General features: G+C 61.8%; 2 protein-coding genes across 5 annotated transcripts; one reads left to right on the plus strand and one right to left on the minus strand.

Annotated features, from left to right (window-relative positions):
- Positions 1–1,320: 1,320 nt before the first annotated feature.
- Positions 1,321–5,533, minus strand: CCDC116 (coiled-coil domain containing 116). Of its 2 annotated transcripts, none has more exons than XM_017349560.3 (5): positions 5,245–5,533; positions 4,857–4,980; positions 3,959–4,504; positions 3,252–3,836; positions 1,321–2,205 (listed from the first exon to the last, which is right to left on the minus strand). In XM_017349560.3, the coding sequence occupies exons 2-5, from the start codon at positions 4,926–4,928 to the stop codon at positions 1,507–1,509; spliced, it is 1,902 nt and encodes a 633-aa protein (XP_017205049.1). In that variant the 5' UTR covers positions 4,929–4,980; positions 5,245–5,533; the 3' UTR covers positions 1,321–1,506. The 2 variants fall into 2 exon arrangements, with proteins under 2 accessions (XP_017205049.1, XP_051682691.1); XM_051826731.1 differs by having other exon boundaries at positions 1,321–2,208.
- YDJC (YdjC chitooligosaccharide deacetylase homolog) lies at positions 5,528–9,227 on the plus strand. 3 transcript variants are annotated; one of them, XM_051826742.2, is made up of 5 exons: positions 5,528–6,218; positions 7,542–7,701; positions 7,865–7,964; positions 8,151–8,328; positions 8,516–9,227. In XM_051826742.2, the coding sequence occupies exons 1-5, from the start codon at positions 6,199–6,201 to the stop codon at positions 8,883–8,885; spliced, it is 828 nt and encodes a 275-aa protein (XP_051682702.1). In that variant the 5' UTR covers positions 5,528–6,198; the 3' UTR covers positions 8,886–9,227. The 3 variants fall into 3 exon arrangements, with proteins under 3 accessions (XP_051682702.1, XP_051682703.1, XP_051682701.1); XM_051826741.2 differs by lacking the exon at positions 5,528–6,218 and adding an exon at positions 7,205–7,437; XM_051826743.2 differs by lacking the exons at positions 5,528–6,218; positions 8,151–8,328 and adding an exon at positions 7,204–7,437.
- Positions 9,228–12,451: the final 3,224 nt, after the last annotated feature.

Consider the following 12,451-nt stretch of genomic DNA (forward strand, 5'->3'; position numbering starts at 1 on the left):
GAGGAAGACAGAGATAGATCTTTCATCTGCTGGTTCTCTCTCTCTACAATGACTAGAGCTGGGCCGTGCTGAAGCCAGGAGCCTGGAACTCAGGCCTGCCATGTGGGTGCAGAGACCCAAGGACTTGGGCCAGCTTCTGCTGCTTTCCCAGGTGCATTAGCAGGGACCTACTGTCTCCTGGCGGGCTGTCTGCCTGTGCGGATGGGGTGCGTGTTGGCAGCTCAGCACTAGTCCACATTCTGCAACAGTCCAGGTCCCTCAATCCCGACTGCGGGCTCCTGGGGAAGTCGTGGCTGGTCCAGCTTGGGACAGCGAGGCACTACCAGTGGCCATCAGATGTGGCCAGGTCCTGGCTGACCAGTGGCTAGCACGTGGCCCGGCATGGAGACTCCAGACATTCAGGAGGTAGAGCTGGGAAATACAGATTTGGAAGACAGGTAGCTGTGAGTGCACCAGGACAGGCGGTGCAGGGTACGTGTCTGGTCATAGCCAGGAGGGAGCCAGGAGATGCAGGGGCCCCGAGTCAGACACCACCAAGAGTCCCCAACAGGCTGGAAGGACCAGAAAAACTGCAGGTCAAGGTGAGGTCACAGGGTCACAGGCTCAGAACTCTGATGCTACTCCCAGCCAGGTGTACAGGAACAAGGCAAGTTTTAGGACAAAGAGAACCAGGCTCAGGGGCCCAGCACTGTGGCATAGTGGGTTAAGCCACCGCCGACTGCAACACCGGTTCGAATCTCAGTTGATCCACCTCTTAATCCAACTCCCTGCTAATGCACCTAGGAAAAGCAGTGGAAGATGGCCCAAGTGTTTGGGCCTCTGCACCCATGTGGGAGACCCGGATGAAGCTTCTGGATCCTGGCTTGGGCCGGGCTCAGCTCTATTGCAGCTACCTATAGAACAAACCAGTGGGTTGGAAGACATCTCTCTCTCTCTCTCTCTCTGACTCTGTCTCTTTCTCTATGTCTCCCCCCACCCAACCCAGCAGAGTTACAGAGAGAGGGAGGGAGAGACACAGAGAGATCTTCCATCCACCGGTTCACTCCCCAAATGGCCGCAACGACTGGAACTGGGCCAGGCTAAAGCCAGGAGCCAGGAGCTCCTTCCAGGTCTCCCATTTTGGTGCAGGAGCCCAAGGACTTGGGCCATCTGCTGCTGCTTTCCCAGGTGCATTAGCAGGGAGCTGGATCAAAAGTGGAGCAACTGAGATTCAAACTGGCACCTGCCCTTATGGGATGCTGATGCTGCAGGCTGGGGCTTTAACCCACTGCACCACAGCACCGGCCCCACTCTGTCTTCTAAATAAAGAGGGAACCAAGCTCATCAACATACGATTTATGTCTGTTTCTCTCTTCCTTGCTTTGAGAGTCTCAGCAGAGCTGACGGTGCGCTCAGGGCGAGGGCTGGCTGGGCGGCAGCCACTCTGGGGGTGCTGGCGGAGGAGCAGGAAGAGGAGTGCTCAGAGCAAACGTCTAGGGGATGTTCCCTGGGGGATGATCCCCCAGCTCACAGGGGATCCATGGGGTTCAGGTTGACATAGTGGCTGATGAAGGCCTCCGACGGGGGGCTCTCATCTTCCTCCCCCTCATCGTCACCAGTACCGTCGCGGTCCTCACTGTACTCTCCATCCAATCTTTTCTTGGACTTGGGGGGACTGGCGCCCATGCCGGTGCCAGAGGACATGGACAGCTTGGGCTCCAACAGACTCGTGGGTGTCTGTCCATCTTCTGATGTAGACTCCCGGGGGCTGTCCAGCTGGCTGCCTAGCAGCTCCGTGTCAGAAGAGAAGAAGGGTTCGGCGGCCTGTTCCCAGCCGAGGGTGGTGCTCGGCTCCGGTTGCCCGGCATGGGCCAGGCCACCGTGCTGTGCGGCGAGCTGGGTCGCCGGCTTCCTCCGCTTGGCTCCCTCCAACTTGTGCAGCAAGCAGCTCCAGTCCATCTGGGAGGACAGCCGGATGTGAGAACCCTTCACCGTCTTAAAGCCCAGCCTCAGGTCCATGAGCGTCTCGGTGACGGGCCTGGAGAGGAAGCCGAGTGTCTTGGCGAGGCTGTGCTCGAATTTGTACTTGCAGATGAGCAGGGAGACAGCGCGCTCGACCAGGAAGCTGGAGATCTCCTTGTACCCGGGGTCGGAGAGCTGGGACACGCTGGACGTGGGCGAGATGGAGGGCAGTGGCTTCTTATTCGAGAACTTGCTGTTGGAGCTCTGCTGTGTGCCAGCCAGCCGGGGAGGGAAAAGGAGAGACAGATCACACTGGGTCCACGCCCCTGCCTGCCCCTGGGGGCAGCTCCACCCCACCCTGGTACGGATGCCTGGCTCCCCACGCACACGATGGTGCTGTCACACTCAATAGCCAAGCTTTGATCACAGTGTCACCCAAACCCCGGCTCCCACCCAGGCCTGGAGCTGTGACAGCTGAGGACAACGTTGCAGGGACAGTGCCTGTGCCGGGATACCCCCCCCAGGGGCGAGCCACCTGCTCTTTGCTATCTTCCCTTTCTGGGCACCCCCCAGTTCCGCCACTTAGCAGCGCACACGCATGCGCGGAGTGAGCCCCTGCCCCTGGGTTACAGGCAGCCAGACCTAGAATTCAAGCCTGCCCTGGGCCAAAGGCTGCTGTCCGTGAGGGATGAGAAAGGCCCTTTCTCGTGCTGCAGGGCCTCCAAGATTCAAAATCAATGTTGAAGAGGAGAGGAAAAAAAAAAGACCCAGGATAAAAAATAACTTTTATTCTTCTTCTTCTTTTTTTTTTTTTTTCTTTTTAGATAAACACCCTCCATCGGCTTTTGTCCCCTGCCCGGGAGATTTCCAACAGCACTGGGCAAGAGGCCTGGTCCCTGGGGCCGCCCTGCCTGGTGACAGCGCTGCTAGCAGTGGTGGGTGAAGGAGCCCTTGGCCCACAGTCTAGGTCCCAGGGAATGCAAGCCCTGGCAGAGAGAAGCCGAGGACTGGGAAAGGCTTCTTACTAAGGATGTGGTGGGAGAGGGCATGGGGACGAAGTAGCGGGGAGAGGACGGGCAGGAGGACAGGGGTGGAGGCGTGATCGGGCCCCTGAGGCGCCCATGGCTGGAGGCCACCTCCACCGTGACCCCAGGGGCTGGCAGCGTGAGGTGCAGGCCCCGCCAGGGCCGGGCCCTGTGGCTGGAGCTCAGGGACACAGGCGGTTTCTGGGATTCGGGCTCTGAGACAGGCCCCTCCTGCTTGGGGTGATGTGAGAGGCTTGGGACAGCGGGCTCTCCCGTGGGTGTCACCTTGAGCTTGAATCTGGTGGCACTAGTCATGGAGGGGGAGCCCCGTGTGCCCTTGCTTTTCCTGCGCTCCGTCCTGGGGATGGAGGTGGTGGTGTTGGGGGATGCTGCCTCCTCCTTGTCGGTGGGCGAGGCCAGCTGGGAGCCTGGGGGCAGCAGATTGTAGTGGAGGGGCAGCTCTGATGAGGCCTCCGCGTTGGCGGGGAAGAGTGGGCAGCCGTCGTGCCGCCGGGCACCGCTGAGCTTGTCCACAGCTTGGCTGACCACGCTCTGCAGCGCGGGGAACAGGTGATGCTGAGCCAGAAAGTCCAGGGTGCAGTGGGGCTGGCGCAGCGAGCAGTAGCCAGGCAGGTCGAGGGCCGCCGGCTGGCTCAGTAGCGCCATGAGCTTTTTGTCGAACTCCTGCTTGAGGAAGCTCAGCTCCTCCTCACTGGGCGTCTGCCCTGATGCTTCCGGGGTGCCCGTGCTGGAACTCAGCAGGTCTGAGAACCAGGACAGGGGCTGCTCCGGGGACCACTGGCTGGTGGTCTGGCTGCCCAGGGAATCCCACCGCAGGGAGTCCTTCCGGGAGGGCTGACTCCTGCTTTTCTGCGGAGAGAGGGGGAATCACACTTGCCCAGGATCCTGCCAAGCCGCCAGCCCCTCCCGCCCCAGTCTCCGCCCCACCCCACCGCATCCCCACCCCGCCAAGCCTTGCCCTCGGATCTCACCCCTTTCCTCTCCAGTTTCAGTAACCGCTTGAGGCTCTGCTCCAGCAAAAGCCTGTCTTTCAGAGGGGGCAGGGAGCCTGAGCCTCGGGCCCCCAGGTCACTGCCCTGGCCATGGGACCCCAGCCAGCCAGCAGTGAGGCTGCTGCGGGAGTCCGACACGGAGCTGGAGCGGGATGGATAGTTGTTGGGGCGGCCAACACACAGGCTGGGCTGAGCGCGGTTCCGGCAGACCGTGCTCCAGGTGGGCCGGGCCCGGGGCCGCCGCCCTCCGCTGGCAGGCTCCACCACTGGATCTCGCACCTCCACCAGCGGCACGCCAGCCCCCGTCTTCATGGTGGCCATGCGCTCCGTGGCCTCCTCTACCACCGTCTGCAGGCTCTCGAGCACCTGACCCTCGGTCAGGAAATCCAGGAAGCTGCCGAAGGACTGGGGGCCCTTGGTGTCTCGGTGGGGACCTGGCTGCGCTGAGGTGCCCTGCGTGAACCGCGGGGGTGGCACACGGGCCGACCCCATTTGTGGCAATGGGGGTTTCTTGAGAGACTGCACCTGGGCAGACAGGCAGAGCACAGTGGGTAGTGGGCAGGGACACCTTTTACAGGGCGAAGAGGACCCTGGCTCCCCATATGCCCAAGGCCAGCTCCGTCGCCCCTGTCCGGAGCACCTACTTCTTCACCTTGAGCCCTAGGCCCCGAGGACCCCTCCTGGGGTCGCTGGAGGTCAGCGGGGGACACGGGGAAGGGAAGTGGGGGGTGATGAGGCCCCAGGAGGGCCCCGGGCAAGGACAAGGCAGCGGCAACGGCTGCTTAAGGAGGCCCACAGGCACCGAGCAAGGGGGCTGTGGTTTCAGGGGGAACGCACAGGGATCCCTGGGGTCAGCGTCCTGCGGGGGATCACTTACCCGGGCCACATAGGGACTGTGGCCGGCCTCATCGTCGGCCAAGTATCCCGAGTGGTAGCGGAAGCTGGCCATGGTGCGGGTGGCCAGGCCCCCTGCCGGCTTCCTCTCTTTGCGATCCACAGCACTGCGCGCAAGGACGGGGAGACGGCTGTGAGGGTCTATCCAGGCTCCAGGGGGACAGTCTCCCCGCACCCCGCGATCCCCAGGCATCTGCGGACAGTCTGATGAGCCTGGAGTATGTGTGTGTGTGTGTGTGTGTGTATTGGGGTGGGGGGTCCTCCGAAGAGCGTCAGAAATCGTGCCTCCGAGCATCTCTGGGTTTGAGTGCGCTCCCAGACCCCGCGTGACCCGGCCTCTGCTCCCGGCCCCGGCCCACCCACCCGCTCACCTGAGACCCCGGCTCTGCCGCGCGCGGTCCTGCGCCCCGTGCGCCCGCCGGAGGGAGGGCAGCGGCGCGGACCGCTTCGAGTCTCCAGGCGGCCGCCCAGCTCACTAATTTGCATACCGAGCTCTGATTGGCTTACACTGGGACGGTCGCCCGCTAACTCCCCCGACACAATGGTTGTGGGGGCGTGGTCTGCCTTGGTTCCTCCCTCGCTGGGCAGGGTTTCGCTCCGCCCCGCCCCATTCTCCGAGAGCCAGGGGACCAGAGAGAAGCTGCTACCCACCCCCCCACCCCCCGCCCCGACCCGGCTCGGTCCGGCCCCTGGAGCCGTGGTCCGCACCTGTGCTGCGGGGACCTTGCGAGCCAGAGCCACAGCTTTGACGGCACCACTGGGAGACAATACCCCCATCAGGGTGTCACCTGCTTGTGTGACAGGCGCCTGCTTTGGGCAGAGCTTGAGCCAGTCACCCCTAACCTCTGATATTTCCAAGGTCTGGCACCCAGTGGGTGCTCAGTATATGCCAGTTTCCACCTTCCAGTCTGTGACCCCGCCAGCCCCAGCCTCTGACCTTTCTGGGATCAGCTTCCCAGTGGGCGGCGGTGGTGGACTGGGGTCATCAGTGGTCGTTACAGCAGCCTCCTAGGCCAAGAGCCCGGGAGAAGGGCTCTGTGAAGCCTCCAGCCCTGTCCAGGTTCCCTGATGCCTTGTTTGTCATTTTCAGAGTCCACTCTGGCCCTGAGGTAGGGGGCCAACAGGACCGGAGCCAACCCGGGACCACCGGGCCAGGCCCAACTCCACTACTCCCCAGCAGGACCATGCCTCTTGGATCTGAGCCTCAGGATCTACGGCCATGGAACAAGAATGGCATTACCGACTTCATAGTCTGGGCACGGATAGACCCTTCCCCATAGGGAAAACCAAAGACAGTCGCGGATATAACAAAAACTCTGTTTTTCATGGTGACTCTTAGTCACAGGTAAGGAAAGCTTTCCTGGGCCAGAGAAGGGACAAAAGAAAAAAAAAAAAAAAAGTGATGTCGTGAAGGTGAAAGTTGTGGGCTGGCACAGGGCTTGAGACGGAAGCCGGGGCTATTGCTTTCCTATGAGGACAATGGTGTACGTGTTTTGTTCATTTTCTCATTATTTGAGGCTTTTACAAATCAAGGGAAACACTCTTAGAGGAAAAAAAATCATCAAAGGACAACAGGCAATCTGAAAAGGAGATGAAAATACCCAATAAAGTGAAAAAAGCCAAACACACTCTTATTAAAAAAAATTACAAGAATGAGCTAAGGGTGGGTACTTGTGGCACAGCAGCTTAAGCTGCAGCTTGGCATGCCATCCCTTATCCAAGCACTGGTTCGAGTCCCGGCCGCTCCACTTCCGATCCAGCTCCCTGCTAATGTGCCTGGAAATGCAGCAGGAGATGGCCTGAGTGCATGGGTCCCTGCACCCACAAGGGGAACCAGGATGGCGCTCCAGGCTCCTGACGTCTACCAGGACCAGCACTGGCTGTTGCAGCTATCTGGGGAGTGAACCAGCGGATGGAAAACTCTCCCCCTCCCCGCCCCGCTTCCTTCTCCCACTTTCTGTCTCTTTGCCTCTCGAATGAATAAGTCTTTAAAAATAATGAGATAAAACTCGCGTGATCATATTTATCTTCTCTAAATGAGACCAAAAAAAAGTTTTTGGTGGGGAGGAAGAGGAATTGGGTGTGTTGATTTGCTTAGAGAAAGCCCTGGAAGGTCACTTCCAATTTTGCATATCAAATACGGAGGGCTTCAGAAAGCTCGCGGGTGCATGGAGACAATGGCAATGCACGCGTGCCCTGACTTTGCCGAAGCTCCCGCGCGAGGAAGTTCCGGACGGTGTGGCAGTCAATCCTGCCGCGGCAGTTGCAGGGCCAGGCCGTCACCGCCAGGTGGCGACAACAAAGGCCGCGGGCCGCAGCCGCTGGGCGTGCGCACGCGGGGCGGGGCGTGGCGTGGCGGCCCCAGCTCTCTCCTCCCTCGGCGAGGAGGGGATGGCCGCCGTGGCCCGGCCGCGCGTGCGGCTGGTGGTCACCGCGGACGACTTTGGGTACTGCCCGCTGCGCGATGAAGGCATCGTGGAGGCCTTCCTGGCCGGCACCGTGACCAGCGTGTCCCTGCTGGTTAACGGCGCGGCGGCGGAGAGCGCGGCGGAGCTGGCTCGCAGGTGCTGGGCCGGCCTCTGTCCTGGGCCGGGCTGGGGGCTGGAGGGTGGGAGGCGCTTGGGGCCAACCTCCCGGACCGGGCTGACGTCCATGCGCCCGTCCTCAGGCACGGCATCCCCACGGGTCTCCACGCCAACCTGTCCGAGGGCCGCCCCGTGGGTCCCGCCCGCCACGGCTCCTCGTCGCTGCTCGGTCGCGACGGCTTCTTTCTCGGCAAGATGGGATTCCGGGAGGCGGTGGCGGCCGGGGACGTGGCTTTGCCCCAGGTGCGGATGCTCTCCGTGCCCTCCCTCCCCCGCCCCGCAAGGCCTCGCCCCGAGGGTACCCAGGGCGGGAGCGCGGCGCTGCACGCTTCCCCCATTTGAACTCCGCAGGGCGCTCACTCGGAGCCGCAAGGAAACTAGGTGTTCCCGTCACCTCTCCTTTCAGGTGCGGGAGGAGCTGGAGGCTCAACTCAGCCGCTTCCGAGAGTTGCTGGGCCGAGCCCCCACGCACGTAGACGGACACCAGCACGTGCACGTACTCCCAGGTGCGTGGGTCGGTGCCCCGGGGGCCGGCTGGGGCTGCTCCCCCCCCCCCGGGGGGAGGATAGACCAGGGTGGAAGTGAGCCGGTTGGGGATGGGCCCCCCCCGGGGATAGACCAAGGTGGATGTCCCCAGGTGAGCAGGTGACGGTGCACACACGAACTCCTCTCTGAGCCCGCTCCGCCCGCAGGCGTGTGCCAGGTGTTCGCCGAGGCGCTACAGGCTTCCGGGGTCCGCTTCACCCGGCTGCCGCTGGAACTCGGCGTGGGCGGCTGCGCGTGGCTGGAGGCCCCTGCGCGCGCCTTCGCCTGCACTGTGGAGCGCGACGCCCGGGCCGCCGTGGGCCCCTTCTCCCGTCACGGCCTGAGGTCAGCATCCCCTCCCCCGCCTGCGCCCTGGTCCCCACCACTGTCCCCCACCCCCAGGTCCCAGGGCGGAGCTGGCACGGCCAACGGCTACCCAGGGAAGAAGGAGCGGGGGTCGGCCGGCTGCGCGCCACCCCTCATTCTGCCGCGCCCTTCCGTGGCCTAGCCAGCCCTGCCTGTCACCCCACAGGTGGACGGACGCCTTCGTGGGCCTGAGCACCTGCGGCCGACACATGTCTGCCCATCGCCTGTTGGGGGCGCTGGCGAGGGCCCTGGAAGGCAGGCCGGCGGGCCACGCCCTGACGGCCGAGCTGATGGCGCACCCGGGCTACCCCAGCGTGCCTCCAGCTGGGGGCTGCGGCGAGGGCCCGGACGCCTTCTCCTGCTCTTGGGAGCGGTTGCACGAGCTGCGAGTGCTCACGGCGCCTACGCTGCGGGCCCAGCTGGCCCAGGACGGCGTGCAGCTCTGCGCCCTGGACGACCTGGACTCCAAGAGGCCCGGAGAGGGGGTGCCCTGTGGGGCCACTCTGGAGCCCTTCCTGCAGCCCTCGACACCTTGACTTCGACCGAGGGCCCAGCTCTGATTGGCGCTTCGTGCAGAGAAGGCCGTAGAATTAAGCCTTGGCACAGTCTGGAGCCCAGCCCCGGAGCAGAGTCCGTGACTGCTCTGGGTGTGGGCCACTTCAAGCCCAGGTGGTCAGTTCCTCCTGGCTCAAGTGTAACAGTCACAGTGTGGGCACGCCCAAGTCTTGGCTGCAGGCTGCCTCAGCCTGTGCCGCCTGTGCCCAGGTGTGCCGGGAACTTAGTGGCCCACACAACCGCAGTGCAAACCCGTGATGGTTTAAGGGCAGTGGGCAGAGACGGTGATATTTAATAAAATGTTATGTGCATCTTTCAAACTTGTGTAGTTTGTGAACTGTGCCCAGGGAACCTCACAGACAGGAAACACAGAGCCACTGCCCCTTGACCTGCCAAGTGAATATTCCAGAGAAGATATGGACCGGTTTTGTTCAAGCTTGAGTTTTTCTCCATCCTTTTTTGGGGGGAAGGAACGGAGGACGGGGCAGGGGTGGCGGTAAGAGTGGGCAGATTGTCTCGCCAGGCTGCTTTTTGGCAAGTCGGGTTATAATCTCCATTTGGAAGAAAAAAAGGAAGTCACGTGTTCTAAGTACGCTGCTCCAGGGGACACATCCTAGAGCTCACAGAACTGTGTCTGGACTTTGGCAGGGGCGGTCTCCGGTGGGAAGTGGGATCCTGGGATTCTGAGCTGGGCCTGGTGACGTGTGGATGCCCTGTGGGCCGGGGGTCCTGCGATGCAGGAAGGCAGTGGGGGATTTCTCAGAGGACACACAACGTCCCCCTCCACCCAGCTCTGGAGGACGGGAAGGCAGACGACCACCACGCGGTCCTTCGCCTCATCCCGTGTAACTTCACATCACAGTGCCGGGGGTCCCAGCCTTACAGACCAAGGTGGCTTTGCACCTGCTCGCTCATTGGATGCGCATGAAAGGGGTAAGGGTGGGCTCTGCCTCCTCCTCCCCACCTCTGCTCCCCTCGACTGTGCCCATCTTCCTTCCTAACTGGCCCCGCGCCCTCCAGCACCCTTGACCTTGACCCTTGCAGCCACAGTACCTTTCTCACTTCCTTTCCCTCATGTCTATGGACTCAATCACCAGGAGGCTGCTCCCTCCTCGCCTTTGAGCCCACTGTGGTCTGGCTGCACTCCTGCCAGCTGCCCGCTGGGGTAACAGGGAGGTCAAAGGAAGCTCCAGCGTTCGACTAGTTTTGTTCTGGGAGGCGGCTGGTGTTGCAGGGCCAAGGCTCAGAGGGAGAGAGGTGTGGGTGGGCAGAAAACGACCGAGGGGCTTGCACACATGCTAGATGGAGCTGACACCCCTGGGGGCTGGGACCAGCTCAGGGACCTAGATGGCACACGCATGGGACCAGAGGCACTGCCAAGTCAGCGCAGGAGCCATGCTCAGAAGCTGCCGTCTGCTTGGGGCCCCGGGCCAGACGTGCAAGATGGTGACAAGGCCCGCTGCAGGGAACATGGGCGTGATGAAGCAGACACTCGACTCAGGCTGAACAAAGACCAAGTGAGAGGGTCAGAAGATGGGGCTCCAAAAGTTGAGAGAGGCTCTTGCTGTTCCTGAGCTCAAAGGGACCTCCCGGAGGAGCCGTGCTGAGTGGTGGGATGCAACAAGCCAGGGTGGGTGCGTGGCCCAGCAGCTGAGACACTTGGGCCACGGGTACCCGGCATCAGAGCGCCTAGGTTTGAGTCCCAGCTCTGATTTGGATTCCAGCTACCCTGGGAAGCAGCAGGATGGTTGGGTCCCTGCCATGCAGTGCGGGAAACTGCAATCCTGGCTCCTGGCTTTGAACTGACCCGGCTCCAGTTGCTGTGGGCATTTGGAAAGTCAATCAGCAGACGAGACCTCTCTCTGTCTCTCACATAATGTAAGTTAAAGTCAGGCCAGATGTTCTCTGGGTCTATTTTGTCCTCTGTACCAAGGTGGACACGGTGCTCACAGGGCTGTCCACAGCTCACAGAGAAGTGACACCCCAGGAAGCTTCCTCCCAAGACCCTCCAGCCCCAGCTGACAGGGCAGGCCCACGCCACTGATGGTTACTGCAGCTCCTTGGCAGCCGGCTGTCCCAGGGACCCAGGTGGGTTTCCGGCGGCACCATTTGGGGAGAATAGCTTGAGTCCCACCATCTTGATGGCGACAGCCACCTTCCTGGGAGCCTGTTTTACCTCTGCTGTGGGTTGTAACCTCAGCTAGTTGGGGCTACAGGGCTGAAGTGACACATCCATGCATGGGTCTCAAGACACCCACGGGGAGGCAGGAACACCTCTGTGCATTCTCTCAATGCTCCCCCCTCAACCGGCTTTGATAGGTGGAGAAACAGAGCGCGAGCTCCCATCTGCCAGTTCACTCCCCAACTGCCCGCAACAGCCAGAGCTGAAATCCAGTCTGTCTCCCACGTGGTGGCGGCAGCCCCATCCCTTGAGTCATCACTGCTAGCTAGCTGCTAGGGTCTGCCTTGGCAGGAAGCTGAAGCCCAGCGCAGAGCCAGGTTTAGAAGCCGGGCACTCTGCCGTGGGACATGTGTGTCTTAACTGCTAGGCTAAATGCCCACTCCTCTGCATGCCTCTTTGGGAGGGTGTGGATAGGTGAGAGATCAGAGACCCCAGCCACCCCTCCACGGTCTCCCAGCACACTGGCCCCTGGGCACAGCCCACCCCAGGTAAGGAAGAAACCCACACGATCAGACCAGCACTGGAGAGCGTTTTTATTGAGGGCAGCAGAGCGGGCGGCAGCATCTCAGAGAAGCCCAGTCTCCGCCATGGCTGGGGGTGCAGAGAGCAGGAGGGCCCGGCGCACTTCAGGAAACGGGCGAGGTGCAACTCCTGAGCGAGCCTGGGGCCGGCGGCAGGTGGGCGGCTATGCCGAGCCCTCGCCTTCTCCGGAGGACCTAAGCCTCTTGGTTTTGGAGCAGCCAGGGCGGCCTGCCAGCTTGTTCGAAGCCTGCCCCGGGGCGCGGCTGGAAGGAGCCAGCCACCCAAGCCAGAGGCCTGAGCGCCTGCTGATTGAAGAGCTGGGCTCTGCTGCCGGCACACGGGCAACCTCCCCGTGGTGAGCAGAGACCAGTGCGGGGCAGGGGGTTTGACAGGCAGGCAGAGCTAGGTTGGCAGAAAATACAAAGCAATGGGACAGTTTCCAAGAATGGCAATTATTTCTGGACAGGAAGGAACGGTGGCTCATCTGGAGAGCTCCCGATAGGATTTGGCATTTTTATTACAAGTCTGAGTGTGAGTGACACAAAATCCACCATCACCTTTCTGCTCGTGAAGAGGCCGACGTGGCAACGCCGGCCCAGTGCCCCTGCCGTCCTGGGCACAAGAAGGTCTCCAGAAACCTGCCCCTCGCGTCCCTAGCGCTAAAGAAAGAAGCTGGGCTCATTCGCACACATCAGGGGCCACGCGCCTGGACAACCACACAGACGATGCCGCCACTGCCTAACCCACCGCTGCCTCTTCCACGCAGGCCTCAGGTGTCTGCGAGCCCCAGAATCTCACATTACAGAACTAAAGTTAAAACAGAAAGCAGCTTCTGTCCCCAGG

The sequence above is a fragment of the Oryctolagus cuniculus genome, chromosome 21 (genome assembly GCF_964237555.1).
Source record: "Oryctolagus cuniculus chromosome 21, mOryCun1.1, whole genome shotgun sequence".
In the NCBI taxonomy this organism is placed as follows: Eukaryota; Metazoa; Chordata; class Mammalia; order Lagomorpha; family Leporidae; genus Oryctolagus; species Oryctolagus cuniculus.